The sequence below is a fragment of the Dipodomys merriami genome, unplaced genomic scaffold (assembly GCF_024711535.1).
Source record: "Dipodomys merriami isolate MVZ:Mamm:240054 unplaced genomic scaffold, mDipMer1.0.p SCAF_19, whole genome shotgun sequence".
NCBI lineage: Eukaryota > Metazoa > Chordata > Mammalia > Rodentia > Heteromyidae > Dipodomys > Dipodomys merriami.
The window spans coordinates 25,965,077-25,980,302 of NW_027203270.1; the positions used below are offsets into that span (position 1 = coordinate 25,965,077).

At 49.9% G+C, this 15,226-nt stretch overlaps 1 protein-coding gene across 8 annotated transcripts in view; it reads right to left on the bottom strand.

Moving 5' to 3' along the window:
* Window positions 1-1,992: 1,992 nt before the first annotated feature.
* Window positions 1,993-15,226, bottom strand: part of Atp6v0a1 (ATPase H+ transporting V0 subunit a1) — a 69,943-nt gene continuing 56,709 nt past the window's right edge. For all 8 annotated transcript variants that reach the window (XM_070027999.1, XM_070028004.1, XM_070028003.1 and 5 more), the window contains 3 exons: window positions 9,873-9,990; window positions 9,389-9,560; window positions 1,993-3,572 (listed from right to left, as the gene is read on the bottom strand). In XM_070027999.1, coding sequence (XP_069884100.1) covers window positions 3,479-3,572; window positions 9,389-9,560; window positions 9,873-9,990 — 384 coding nt within the window. In that variant the 3' untranslated portion in view covers window positions 1,993-3,478. The remainder of the gene's footprint in view (window positions 3,573-9,388; window positions 9,561-9,872; window positions 9,991-15,226) is intronic.

Genomic DNA, 15,226 nt, shown 5'->3' on the forward strand with positions numbered 1-15,226 from the left:
CTCGAGCACTCTACCACTCGAGCCACAGTGCCACTTCTGGTTTTCTGGTGGTTAATTGGAGTTAAGAGTCTCACAGACTTTCCTGCCCAGGCTGGCTTTGAACCTCAATCCTCAGATCTCAGCCTCCTGAGTAGCTAGGGTTACAGGCATGAGCCACCAACACTTGGCATCCACTTCCCATTTTTGAGTGGCTAATAGGAGATGTCTTTTTTTTGGGGGGGGGGTCCGGTTGTGGGGCCTGAACTCTGGGCCTGGGCGCTGTCCCTCAGCTTTTCAGCTCAAGGCTAGCACTCTACCACTTGAGCCACAGTGCCACTTCCGGCTTTTTTCTTTTTGCTTATGTGGTGCTGAGGAATCAAACCCAGGGCCTCAGGCATGCAAGGCAAGCGCTCTACCACTGAGCCACCTTCCCAGCCCCATAGGAGGTAAGAGTCTTACAGGGAGTATTCTGCCAGGGCTGGCTTTGAACCTAGATCATCAGATCTCAGCCTCCTGAGTAGCTAGGACCACAGTATGAGCCACCAGTGGCCTAGCTGGATATCGTCTTGTTAGCACTACTTGATAAACCATTCATTCTTTCATTTCTGAATTATGTTGGCTCTTTTGTCAAAAAATCCATAATGTTAGGGTTTATTCTTGGAATCTCAATTCTGTTTCACTGATTCTAAGTCTCTCCACTCCTCTCCTCTCTCCCTCTCCTTTTCTCTCTCTTTCTTTCTCTTTCTCTCTCTCTCTCTCCCTCCCTCTTTTTGTCAGTCATGGAGCTTGAACTCTGGGCCTGAACACTGTCCCTTGGCTCTTCAGCTCATGGCTAGCGCTCTGCCACTTGAGCCACAGCACCACTTCCGGTTTTCTAATGGTTTATTGGAGATGAGTCTCACAGACTTTCCTGCCCAGGCTAGCTTTGAACCACAATCCTCAGATCTCAGCCTCCTGAGTAGCTACGATTATAGGTGTGCGCCATCAGCGCCTGGCTCTTTTTTCTTTGGTTGGTCACTGGGCTCAAACTCAGGGTGCTATCCCTGAGTTTTTGTGCTCTAGGCTAGCACTCTATCTCTTTGAGCATCAGTGCCACTTCTAGTTTTCTGATGGTTAACTGGAGGTAAGAGTCTCATGGAGTTTCCTGCCTGGATAGGCTTTGAACCATTATTCTCAGATCTTAGCTTCTAGGCATGAGCCACTACTACTGGCCTAAGTATCTATTTGGGTTAGCACCCCAGCCCCTCTTTTAGTAGGCTAAAAAAGCCTGACTAGGATTTCCTGTAGTCCTTTCATTTGGGGAGTCAGGGGTCACAGGGGAGCACCCCAGGGCCTGCTTCAGCAGCAGGTACAATTGTTGGGAAGCGGGGCTTAGGCTGGGAAGGAACACTGAACAAACAGGGCCATTTCCACCTCTCCAAGGGTGGCAGCTGGGAGCTGCTGCTCACATTCCTGGGCAGCCTCTGCTCTGCAGCCCCGTCCCTACCCAGGCACCCAGAAAGAATGTGTGCCTCCCAGGGCGGCTGGGAGAGGGAGGTGGCCCTCTCTGCCCAGTCAGTGGCTTTGACCTATGGCCTGTCTACCTCAGCAGCTCCTTCCCCAGCTACCCTCAGAACCCATGCTGAGCCTCCACTTAAACCCCGGCCAAGGGCTTCAGGGATTAAAATAGCCAGGCCAACCAGCCCTGGAGAGCATGCATGGAAAAGAGGGAAAGGAGGAAGGGCAGATGTCCAGACCCCCTCTCCTAGGTTGTTGCGCTGTGTGGGGAGGGAAGAGATGAAGTGTGTGCTAAGCTGTCTTGGCTCCAGGGAGTGGGAAGACGCCTGGGAAACTTGAGATAAGGAGAGAATTTCACAAAGTCACTGCCCAGCCAGGGCCATGGCAGCTGTGGCCTCTGATCAGAAAGAAAAGCGGCAGCACTGGCCCTGGCGGGAGGTAGAGGGGGTGGGGCACGGACGGGCTCAGGAGGACTGAGCAACAGGGGTTGCAGGCACAGAGACATGCGGCGGCCTCTCGAGAGGAGTCAAGCACACTTTATTCAGCATGGGAAGGTATTAACAAAAGGTCTGGGCAAGACCCTGACAAAGAACTCCACTGAAAAGCACACTGTAAACAGAGCAAAGGGCACCGCGTAAACCAGGCACCAGAGGGGAGAGGACTCTGTACAAGGTCTGGGGTAGCTCCCAGTGAGCCAGTGCCTGGTGAAGCTGGGCCAGTGCCTATCTCAGCCTGGCAGAGTACTGGGCAGCTCAGTAGCTCACTCAGGAACAGCTGGGTGGGAGGAGATTACGGGCCGGTGGAGTCCTTTCCAGGGGAGGAAGTGCAGATGATTTAGCTGGAGCAGTCAGTGCCGCTGCAGCAGCACATGATTAAGATCCACAGCCACAGACTGGGATGTGGGGGTGCTGGCGTGGTCCCTTGGCAGGGCTGTGCAGCAGGTCTCACCGCATAGGCACTGGCAGTCCTGCTAGACACCTTCAGTAACCAAACTGTATGTAACGCTGATCTTCCCTGCCCAGACGCCATTTGGGAGAGCAGGACTCAATGTGGGAGTGGGAAGGGGGACTGGTGGGCAGACTAAGGCAGGCCTGCCAGCAGAACCAGCCTTGATGACTCCAACCCTGCACTCAAAATTCCTGATCAGAGATGCGGAACGCCTCAGGGGCTCCACCAGGAAAGTCAATCTGAACCCTCTGCCCTGCTGGGCAGGGCCCTGGTGCCCTCTGGGCAGCATCCAAGGAAGGGAAGTTATATGCTGGCAAGCTATCCAGGACCTCCGTCCTGTGTGCTCCCAGCTGGGCTACACTGTGCTGAATGAGGAGAGGTGGGAGAGGAGAGGAAGAGGAGGAAGGGGGTATGTAGGGATGGTTAGGAAGTTGGTTTGGGGAATCCTAGGATCCTAAGGGAGAGGCCAACTCATGCTGGTCCTGATGGGGCCAGCTCAATTCCTGATTAACAAGCATGGGAGTGGGGCATGTCTGGGGAACAGCACAAAAACACCATCTTCCTGGACCACCCTTGCTAACCTGATTGGGACCTGGTAAAGAGCATTGTCTTCTAGCAGAGAACTTGCCATGCTCTGCTCCACTGGCTTACAGTAACTCCTATAGCAGGAGCAGGGGTGGGTCAATATGAACACATGGTTACTTCCTTCATCCAGCAGCCTAGAGGGCTCTGCACACCCAAGTGGACCCACAGACTGGCTGGCCATCGGAGGGCGAAGAGCTGTGGCTGGATGGAAGCTAGGAGGACAAGGCTGATGCCCCGTGGGCATGACTGCCAGAACCAGCTTCTCTCTAGGAAATCTGTACACGACATACAAATCTGGGGGTGGCGAGAGGCCCAGGAAAGGCCAGCTCTAGTTAAATGACTCACAGCTGGGGCAGGGATAGTAAGGGTGACACAGGGCCCTGGTGCCCAGGGATCACAACAGGCAAAAGGGAACACAGCTAGTCACGGTGGAGAGAGGGTACCTGGGGCAGATGCCCCTCCCGGGGGCTCACTCATCAAACTTCCCTTCCCGAATGTGCTCGAAGGAGAAGGGCAGGAACTTGAAACCGGTCCCACTGTAGAATTTATTCTGGAACTCGACCCTGGAAAGAAGTTAGAGAAAAGTGGTCATTCCATGGATTTTTTTTTTCTTTTGAAGACAAGGTCATGCTACGTTTCCCAGGCTGGCCTTGAACTCTTTGGCTCAAGTCATAGCCTCCAGAGTAGCTGAGACTAGAGGGATGCCTCCATACTTAGCTCATAAAAACTTCTTGACGTTGGGGCTGGGAAGGTGGCTCAGTGGTAGAGCGCTTGCCTTGCATGCCTGAGGCCCTGGGTTTGATTCCTCAGTACCACATAAGCAAAAAGAAAAAAAAAAAGCTGGAAGTGGTGCTGTGGCTCAAGTGGTAGAGCACTAGCCTTGAGCTGAAGAGCCGAGGGACACTACTCAGGCCCAGAGTTCAGGCCCCATGACCAGACCCCCCCCCAAAAAAAAAAAACTTCTTGACGCTTTTTGGGATTTCATTTGGAATAGAAAAATGTCCCATATCCACTTTTTTCCAAGACCCTTTCATGAATGAGCAACACTCTCAACAGTAGGGCCAGAAGTAGTTTTTTTTTTGGGGGGGGGGTGGTAAGAGTAAGTAGACAGGGGAGGCTTGAGGTGAACTCAAGGGCTGGACACTGTCCCTGAGCTTCGTTTTGCTCATTGCTAGCATTCTACCACTTGAACCATGGTTTCACTTCTGGCTTTTTTTGTGCTTAATTGGAGATAATATTCTCACTAGCAGGGTGCCAGTGGCTCATATCTGTAATCCTAGCTACTCAGGAGGCTGAGATCTGAGGATCGCCATTCAAAGCCAGCCTGGACAGGAAAGTCTGTGAGACTCATCTCCAATAAACTGGAGTGGTGATGTGACTCAAGTGGTAGAGCACTAGCCTTGAGCTGAAGAGCTCAGGGACAGCGCCCAGGCCCAGAGTTCAAGCCCCACGACCAAAAAAAAAAAAAAAGAAAGAAAGAAAAGAAAAAAGAGTCTCACAGACTTTCCTACGTGGGCTGGCTTCAAACTGCAATCCTCAGATCTCAGACTCCTGAGTAGAGGACCAGCTTTTAAAGCCTGAACAGCCCCAATAAAAGTTCAACAAGACTGATGAGCTTGTTCTCTCTTTACCCTGCTAGACAGAGGGTATACTTAGGTAAAAGTCTTCGTAGATGCATGTGCAAAAAGCATTAGGTTTCTGACAATGAAGGTACTAGAGAACCGTTTTCCCAACAGTCCTCCTTACAGAGGTTCAAACAGCCCACCTCTAAAGGAAGCCCCTCCAGGGGGCAAACACAATATATTTTTTTTTTGGCCCTGGGGGCTGAACTCTGGGGAATTGAACCCAGGGCCTCATGCATGCAAGGCAAGCACCCTACCACTGAGCCACCTTCCAGCCAACACAACTGTTCTCAAAGGGAACTACAAGTAAATGTGAAGTCGTTCAGCTTAGGAGAGGAAATTCCCAGGAAAAAGGGGAAGTTAGGAGGGGAAGCCTTCTCAAAGCAATGGCAAAAATATTCTCCAAGTACAAAAACATCTGAGAAAGAATTCTTCTCTGGGGACTGGAAGGAAAAACAGGGCCTCTAGTCCCTTCCCAGGCTGTTGGGCATCCATTCCTGCTGGTCTCCTCTGGGGCCTTTCAAACTCAGAGGGGCAGGAAGAAGCTCGGAGCAGGACTTCCTCCAGCACGCACCCTGGAGGGCTGCCCAGCAGCCAAAGAGCCACCAAATATGGGCAGAAGCAGGCATGATTCAGAGGAGACAAAAGCCAAGGAGAGCTGCTCTGAGGCATAGTTTCCACTTGGCATGCTGTGACTCTCATGACATATAAGAACAGGTAGGGATGGAGGATGCACTGGGTTCTGGGGGACAGGTAACTTGTGGGTGCAGAGCAATGGTTTTAAGAAGTTTTAAGGCTCCAAGAGCCCTGATAGCTCTATCAGTCACCCTCTGCTTCGGCTGGGGTCCTCTTTCCCAGGGAAAACAGGACCCAAGGGGGAGTTCAATGGAGCTGGGAAGGTCAATGAGGCTTTTGCAGGGTTGCTGCAAGAGCAGTTCCAAACCAGCATCTGAATTTACCCCAGACCCCCCCCCCCCGCATGTCTAAAGAGTCTCTGGCTGACCCAACTACTGAGGCTCCTTCTGGAGGAGGTGTTGGGGAGTGGGGTAGGGTCCTGCTTCCATCTGAATGCTCACATGTGAATGACTGAAAAATAAACTCCCATACCCTCTTTCACCATGCACTTCAGAGAGCAGGTATGTCACCCGAGTCCCAGCTCACGGCCTGGGGCAGATGGCAGCCTCGGTGGGGTGTGCTGCCCCAGGCTAGTGAGGCAACCTAGTCAGCTAATCACACATAATTCTCACTTCCCAATAGGGCAAGGGGAGCACAAGCTTGGCTTTCAGATGGCTGTGGGGTCACCCTTTTTGGTACCCATTTGCTTGACTCCTCCCTGGAGGAAAGGAAGAAACATGCCTGAGAGGGACAGATGGGCTCCCTCTGCTTCAATTCCGCACAGCCCTTCCCACCAGCTACTGCTCAAGGTTGGAGATTTTTTTAGGTTAGCCACCACCCCTCTGCCATGCTGAGGATGGAACCCAGGCCTTCACACACATTAGTGAGGTACTCTACCATTGAGCTCTACCGCCAGCTCAACAGCTTGGATCTATCAGGGGTCAACCTGATTTCCTCTTTCCCTAGTGGCCCTCAGTTCAGCTCCTAGCTCAGATCTGGAAAGCAGTTTCCATCAGTCTCTCTACCGCATTACATGGAGGCAGGGAAATGCATGCTTCCTAGGAAAGGGGACATGGAGTCCCTGGAGAGAAAGCTCTCCTTGTACAGCCTACCGCCTGACTCGACTTAGGGACCTTCCAGGACCTGTGCTGCCCAATTACTAAAACATACCTCCAGTTTCTAACTTGTGAGAAGAGCCTCAAGAAGCCAGATGGGGTTCTCCATCACCCCTTCTAGAACAGCCATTTGGCAAAGAACATCCAGTGACCAAGAGGGACTAAAGGGGATCCCAAAAGAGCTCATCCCCAGGGCTGGGAATGTGGCTTAGTGGTAGAGTGCTGCCTAGCATGCATGAAGTCCTGGGATCAACTCCTCAGTACCATATAAACAGAAAAGGCTGGAAGTGGTGCTGTGGCTCAAGTGGTAGAGCACTAGCCTTGAACAAAAGCAGCTCAGGGACAGTGCCTAGGCCCTGAGTTCAAGCCCTAGGACTGGCACACACACACACAAAAAAAGAGCTCATTCCTGTCACAGGAAAGTTTATTTCTTGACAGGGTAAAGGAGGAATGAGATCTAGGGACTCCACTTTTTGGTGGGGTGACTGAGGGAAGGCAGTTTTGCTTCTCTGGATCTAATGTATAAAGTTGTCTATGTTGGCCGATAGGAAAACCAGCAGTGAAGCCCCGGGTCACTTTGCACAGGACTAGCTGTCCTCATCCCTCAGAGAACACAGCTCTGAGCTTCTGGTTCTGCAGCCCTAGACAATGGGGAAGAACCTTTAGCACACATCTGTGTTTGGCCAGAAGAGGGAGCAAAATCACCACCAATTGCATTCACTTTTAGTGGTGGAGACTCCCCAATCGTATCACAAGTCACCAACCCTCCAAAGACAGAATTCTGAAAGCTGCATCAAGGAAGTTTCCAGCGATTTTTCCACTTTTGTCCAGTACTTCTAATATAAGACAGGTAAATGAATAAAAGTGCAACATGTACAGCAGGTCTGATCCTTGAAAACTATATCTAAGGAGCATTCAGATGTATTCTATGTTTCTTTTGGGGTCTCTTCTTTTTCTAAGCAGCTAAAAGCAGTTTCTTTCTGGTGTACCCTAACCAGGTCCTCTCCTAGGAATCCTGCTTTCCAGCACACTTGAGTAAGATGTGAAGGATACTTGGTGTGGGCACCATTCCCTATTTACTCACAACAACCCTGTCACATGATCACTGTCCTCTCTCCATAGGAGATTCAGAGAGGTACTGTTTTGTCTGTTCACAGTCACCTGCCTGGTATGGCAGGACTGGGGTTTGAATCTAGGGCAGCCTTACTAAGAAGCCTGTGCTTGTCACTCAATACTCCTTTAGGAAGACAGGGAGAGACATCTTCCCCTGAAGGCCATAGGTGAATCTGAAGAAGTAACTTTTCTGGTAATAAAACTTGGCATCTAAAAGGGTCTCAGTTCACTCTGGATGAGGCCCAAGCCTGGGTACTCTTCCCCAGGACACAGTGTGCCTGCTTCAGCCATCTGTCTGACAGCTCTGTTCAAGTCTTGAGCAGTGCTCATTCTGCCCAGAGAGGAAGCAAACAGCCCTCAATTGTTTGCTGGCATCAAGGTAGGGTGGTCACTGTTCTAGGTCTAGGGCTCAGGAGACAGAGACATGAACAGGAAAATAAGGAGGCCAAGAGGGCAAGAAAAAGTGAGTCATCACGGGCTGGTTACTCAGACATTCCCTTACCCGGAGTGGCTGAGGAAGTGTGCTGGGGAGAGCCCACTGATAAGCTGAGAACAGGGTGCAGAGCCAGGAGTATGAAACACACACACCCAGCCACCCAGGCTCCACAGTAAACAATCGCACTAGATGAGGGGGCCCGGAGCAGAGGGCCAGGCCAGAGAAGGCAACCTCTAGCAGCACAGCAGAAGCTATGAGGGTGAGCGAAGCCTCACCCTTCTCCTTTTTCCATCATCATTAGCACAGCCACTTGGAGAATCTGTCAGAGGCCAGGAGAAAAATGGGATGGGGAGCGGGAAGAAACTTCACAGGGTTAAGATGATAGAGGACTAACAAGAAATAGTCAGACCTTGAAATCACTACCACCATAGGTCACCTCAACTGGGGTTTCTGATTAGGGTCATTAAGTTTGTGACCCCTTCATCTGTAAAACAGTGTGTGTGGTGGGAGGGAGGAGGTATGTCTACAGAAACATGTTCCAGAGCTTCTAGAGTCTGGGTTTTGGGCCTCCTAAAGAGAGAGAAGCCTAACATAAAGGAGAAAATGGAGACCGAGTTTGCCAGATAAAATATATACCACCTGGGCGCTGGGAAGGTGGCTCAGTGGTAGAATGCTTGCCTTGCATGCTTGAGGCCCTGGGTTCGATTCCTCAGCACCACATAAGCAAAAAAGAAAAATGCCGGAAGTGGCGCTGTGGCTCAAGTGGTAGAGCACTAGCCTTGAGCTAGTATCAGTATGTTCTGTGCACAGTTGGGAAATACTCATACAAAGAAATGTTGTTTACCTGAAATTCAAACTTAACTGAGTGTCCTCTAGCTGATTTGAGATCACAGCTTAGACAAGACCTGGGCTTTCCTATTCCTGAGCTTTCTCTCAGAGCCACTAAGAGTCACACAGTGAAGAAGACCAACACCCCCCCTCAGTCTGCCCTTCTGAGGGACCAGCTACATGAGGGGACCAGGAGCTCCTACCCCACGGTAGAGCTGCCAGGTCCTAACCAAACCAAAGCGCACTAGTATAGGGACAAGCTGGGAGGCAGTTACTCTAGCTCATTCCTGGACTGTCTACTTCTGTACTGCATGTACTGCTCTGAGAACAGAAGTTGTAAATCAGAACAAAATAAAAAACAAAAACAAAAAACTTCATACACATTAGACCTGTAGGCGCCAGAGAATAATAATAATGGCAGAGTGAGAGCCTAACAACACTCACAGGGAACTCTTCCTGGAACCCAGAAAAAGATGAGCTGGGATCCACTGTGGCCTTTTTCCAAGGCTCAATGCCAAGGAAGGTTCTGGGGTGCTGCCAAGAGCCAGTGAAGGGTCAGCTCTTCCCATGGGTTCCATGTAGGAGAGCTGTTCACTCCCTTCAGCCAAGGACCCACCCACCCCTGCACACCCCACCCTGGCTGGCCTCACCAGTGCAACCGCAGTGCGTGGAGGAAGGCCGAGAGGCCCTCCATGATCAGCAGGATGGCCACAGTCAGGGTGGCAAAGGCGGCGAAGATGAAGAACAGGGCCAAACTTCCCGCCAAGCTCTTCACACTCAAGCCAATGTGGATCACCATGGTCCAAAGCACCTCAGACAGCTCTGGGGGGGTGGGGAGACACAAAGCCTAGTTCAGTTTGGCAAGAGGTAGCTATAGACCATTATTTTGCTCTGCTATCCCTCACCTGGAGGGTTTCTTGCATCCTGAATTCCTTCAGTTTTGGTGGTATCACCATGGATGGTTGACCTGGCATAAGTGCTGATTCTGCTCTATACTCTTTCTTCTGGACTCAGGAGCTGGAATAATTCCAGAACCCCTATGTGACTTCCATGCTTGGGAAGACCTCACTCAGCTGAGGGAGTTGCCAGAGAAGCAGAAACCTGCAGCTCTGAATTGGAGCAAAACATACTCACGTGCATGAGCGAGGCTGAGGGCCCAGAGCCGCAGGTAGGATGCGGTGTTGGAGATGCAACCCAGGCAGTACTCAATGGTGTGGATGGCCTGGTGGACCATGGTGTCCCCAAAGTCAAACTGTCGTGGGAGGAAATCAGAGAGACTCTATGAGGCCAGGGCAGAGGACCACATTCCTCATGCTGACATCTTACCTTGAGAGGAGCCAAGAGCATCCAACGTTGACCTTAGGTGATTGCAGCGATGACTTCTCCAGAAATCCTGCCTGGTCTAGCCTCAACCCTAGGACTCTCAACCTCTCAACAAACCACATTGGATCATATTTTAATGAGATCCTTCCCAACTTTTGTGTACTCTTCCTGCTGGGCGCTGAACTCCAGAGCAGGGTACACACTGGGCCAAGCAAGGATGCTCAGTGGAGAGAGGGCTGCCAGAGGTCCCCACCCCGCTGCTTCCTACCTCAAGGTGAGGCCAGCTGGGAAATGAAAACCAGGGAATGTGGCAGTGGCAAGAGCAGGCACAGACAGGCTGGAAAATACCTGCAGAAGTCTAATTCTCCACAGACTCATTCTTTTTACAGTTCTGTGAGGCCAAGACAGTTTCCTTTTTCTTTTGTGACTTCTGAAGATTACCCAGGAAAATTTCTATACAAGTCTTAAGATTCTCCCATAGATAGCTGGTTAGCTTATCTTGTGTTATCCCCACTACCACCGCAGGATCCCTTCCTTTCCATTTTCCTTTCAATATCAAGTATTATTTCTAGAAGAAGGGGGTGGCCAGGCATGGCGCTGAATGCCAGCAATCCCAGCACTCGGAAGGCTGAGGCAGGAGGATCAAAAGTTGGAGACCATCTGGGCCATACAGGGAGAGCCTGTATTAAAAAAAAAAAAATGGCTGTGCTAGTGGCTCACACCTGTAATCCTAGCTACTCAGGAGACTCAAATCTTTGGATGTGGCTTGAAGCCAGCCTGGCCAGGAAAGTCTGTAAGATTCTTATCTCCAATTAACCACCTACAAACTGGAAGTAGAGAACTATGGCTCAAATTGGTAGAGCACTAGCCTGGTGCATAAAAGCGCAGGGACAGCACCCAGGCCCTGCATCCAAGCCCTAGACTGACAAAAAAAAAAAAAAAAAAAAAAAAAAGTTGTCACTTAGTAGTTCGCTTTTAGGATTGCTTCAAGCACAATCCGGGTTATGCAGCTTTCTAAACATGTAATGTTTTAGAAGCACCAGGTAGAGCAATCAACAGCCAGCCAAAGCCCAGGAGGTGGTGGCCACTTCCAGAGCTGCTCCTCAGAGGCTAGCCTAGCATAGCCCTGGGCCCTACAAGCTCCTAAGGCTCGGCCAGCTGCCCTGGCCCTCAGCTCAGGGTCTATTTGTCATCAGGGTCTATACCATAAAGCTGTAAGGACAAGGCCAGTGGGAAGAGGGGCCAGCCCCAGCATGTGATATGCCTCGCTTCCTCTCACATCTGTTTAACCCCATGAGTTTCTGGACTTTTCCTCTCTTTAAGCTTCTTACCCTAAAAACTAAAGAAACCTAACACCCCTAGTTACATAAGTCCCCCTAATGCTGAAATGAGTTCTTTCCTATCCCTGCTGCCTGGACTGAGGAAGCAAAGTCCAGAGCTCTACTAGGAGCCCAGATCTTTATTCCTAGGCTCAGTGGCAATAGGACCACTTTCAGTATTTTTATTCTACTCAAATTTCTCCTAATAAAAAAGAGAAAGAGCTAGGTTCTGTGGCTAATGCCTGTAACCCTAGCTACTCAGGAGACTGAGACCTGGGGACTGCAGTTCAAAGCCAGCTTGGACAAGAAAGTCCATGAGACTCTTATCTCCAATTTAACCAGAAAACCAGAAGTGGTACTGTGGCCAAAGTGGTAGAGTGCTAGCTTTGAGTGAAAAAACTCAGGGACAGGGGCTGGGAAGGTAGCTCAGCGGTAGAGTGCATGCCTTGCAAGCATGAGGCCCTGGGTTGGATTTCTCAGGACCACATAAACAGAAAAAGCCGGAAGTGGCACTGTGGCTCCAGTTGTAGAGAGCCTTGAGCTGAAGAGCTGAGGGACAGAGGGACAGTGCCCAGACCCAGATTCAGGCCCCATGACCGGCAAAAAAAAAAAAAAACAACCAACTCAGGGACAGCACCCAGGCCCTGAGTTCAAGACCTAGGACCAACAAAAGAAAGAGAGGAAAAAAAAAAGGAAAAGGGCTGGGAAAGTATCTCAGTGGTAGAGCGCTTGCCTTGCATGCTCGAGGCCCTGGGTTCAATTCCTCAACACCACATAAGCAAAAAGAAAAAAGCCGGAAGAGGCGCTGTGGCTCAAGTGGTAGAGAGCCTTGAGCTGAAGAGCTGAGGGACAGCACCCAGGCCCAGAGTTCAGGCCCCACGACCGGACCCTCCCCCCCCCCCCCCCCAAAAAAAAAAGGAAAGAAAAAGAAAAGGAAAAGCTGAATGCCAGTGGTACATGCCTGTAATTCTCAGCAGCCTGAGATCAGAGATCAGGGTCTGAAGCCAACCCAGGCAGGAAGGTCAATGAGACTCTCATCTCTAATCACCAAAAAAAAAAAAAAAAAAAAAAAAAAACCAACAAGGCGTGGAACTGTGTTTTAAGTGGTAGAGTATTAGCCTTGAGCAAAAATGCTCAGGGACAGTGTCTAGGCCTTAAGGTCAAGTACCAGCACTGACAACAAAAACAACAACAATAAAAAATTAAAAAGAAAAAGAAGCTGGATAGTAGTAGCTCACAGCTGTAATCCTACTCAGGAGGCTAAGATCCATAGGATGGCAGTTCAAGGCCACAGTGAGCAGAAAAGTCAGTGTAACTTTATCTCCAAAACAATCAGCAAAAAGTAGGGCTGGAGGCATGGCTCAAGGGATAGAGTGTCAGCTGAGCAAGCAAGAGGTCCTGAATTCAAACAAGTACTGCTCCTACTTCTCTGTAAAACAAACAACAACAACAAAAACAAAACAGGAAAGGAGGAGGGGAGAAATTTTCCTTTTAGGCAGTACCCCTCTTCATTCCCATCTTTCTGCTTTGCAATCAGGGCATGTTTTCTCAGGCAAGGTGAGAATTACATGAGAAATCTGGCCTAGCACAATGTAAGTAGCTCTGAGGTGCATGCTCCCATTTCTGCGTTCTCTATCTCACCCATTCATTCTGCACTCTGGCTTCAACCCTCAAAATGGCTCTTCCTAGGAGGAAGCACTGCCCAGTGCTTAATCTAATAGTCTATGTCTGTCACCACCTAGACACGCTTGCTTCCCTTTCATCTTCCTCCCATCTCCCTGGAAATTCCTTATCTCCATCACAGTTCTTCTCTAAGCCTCAAGGTTGCCTAGCGTTCCGGCCACTATGGTCACTTCAGAAGTGACTCCTAAATGGACATCTCCATCTCTGTACTGCTGTGCTGCATCTCCTGGCATACCATGGGTGCCCACCCCTAACAGCACCAAGTGAAACTCAGCAACTGCAAACTGACTGCTGCTCCACGTCTCTTTCCAAGTCTGGGAATCCATCTCATTCTTACCCATAACATTTATCAAAGCCCCGGATCATTAGCTTTTATTGTGGTAGTGTCTCAAATTGAACCTTCCCTTCCAATTCCCTCTATAAATGCTGTATTTTCCTTTAAGTTGCCCAGTTCTTTCCTGAATCACTTCTGACTACAAGCTGTCCAGACCTCCAGATTGGTTCTCCCCCATTCAACCCTACAACTTCACCAACAGCAGTGCACATGTGCTTAGATCAGTGTCAGCCTCTGCTCCATGAGTCCGAGAGCTTGTTCCCTAAATGACCCAAAATCTTTTTTTTTTTTTGTCGGTCGTGGGGCTTGAACTCTGGGCACTATCCCTGCACTCTTCAGCTCAAGGAGAGAGCTCTATCGCTTGAGCTACAACGCTACTTCCAGTGGTTAATTGAAGATAAGAGTCTCACAGACTTTTCTGCCCTTTTCTGCCCGGGCTAGCATTGAACCGTTATTCTCAGATCTCAGCCTCCTGAGTAGCTAGGATTACAGGCGTGAGCTATCAGCATCTGGCTGACCAAAATCTTATAGCTGGTCCCTGCCAATCTCTATTCTTATCTCTCACGCAGTCCCCCAACCCCTGCCTGTTCTAGCCAAACTGAACCCTTGCTCAACACAGTATGTGCCAAGCAACCCAAAGATTCATTTCATTTTTGGAACACTATGGACACTGGTGGGTCTATCTTCTTCTTTTCCTCTCTCCAGAGACTCCTGCTTGGCCAAACTGAGCTCAGCACTTGCTCCCTAAGAGTATTCCTCTTCTGGTCTCCTCACCCCGGTGTCTGTGAGATGCTTTTTCTGTGCTGTCACAGCATCCTTGGCACACATCTATCGTGTCTGTCTCCCTGGCTCTTCCAACACTCTGCCTGGGAAATCCTTAAAGGCAACAACTGTTTGCCTTCTGTTTCTACAGCACTACACATAGTGAATGCCTGACACATGGAGGTGAAGGAATGCAAAGATGGATGGGCGAGTGCGTAGATGGGCTGGTGAATGTACTTGGTAAGAAGAGGACAGTGGGGGTGGGAACACTGACTCTTGCTGTGTAGTTACAGATTTCTCAGATACCAGGGACCTGGCTCTGGTCTGCAGCTGGCTGAGTGCCTCCTAGGGAGAGGGAACAATGCCCTATGTGAAATAGTTTTCACAGCCAAGCAAAGTGGGAAAATTCTAGTAGGCTGAAATTTTTTTCCTCCAAAAGAATCTGTTTTGTTTCAAATCATTAAGTAACTTATCAGTTTTCTAAATTTGCCTGATAAAAATAAAATGTTGGGCTGGGAAGGTGACTCAGTGGTAGAGTGCTTGCCTCGCATGCATGAAGCCCAGGGTTCGATTCCTCAGTACCACATATATAGAAGAAGCCTGAAGTGGTGCTGTGGCTCAAGTGGTAGAGCGCTAGCCTTGAGTAAAAAGAAGCTCAGGGACAGCTCCCAGGCCCTGAGTTCAAGCCCCAGGACTGGCCATAATAAAATAAAATAAAATAAAATGTTATCTGAGTGCTAGAGGCTCATACCTGTAATCCTAGATACTCAGGAGGTTGAGATACAGAGGATCAAGGTTCAAAGCCAGGCCAGAAAAGTCCTCAAGACTCCATCTCCAAAACAGCCAGCAAAAAGCAGGGCTGGATGCATGGTTCAAGGGGTAGAGTGCCAGCTCAGCAAGCTAGCTGAATAGCTCCAGGCTAAGTTCAAACTCCATTACCAGTTATGATTACTGAGGAAGCCAAGGGACACTGAATCCATGAGCAGGCTGGATGGCCAGAGGCTGGAAGGCTGAATTTAGCCCATCTTATTTGGATGCCCAACTCCTAGGGATATGGCTACAAATGA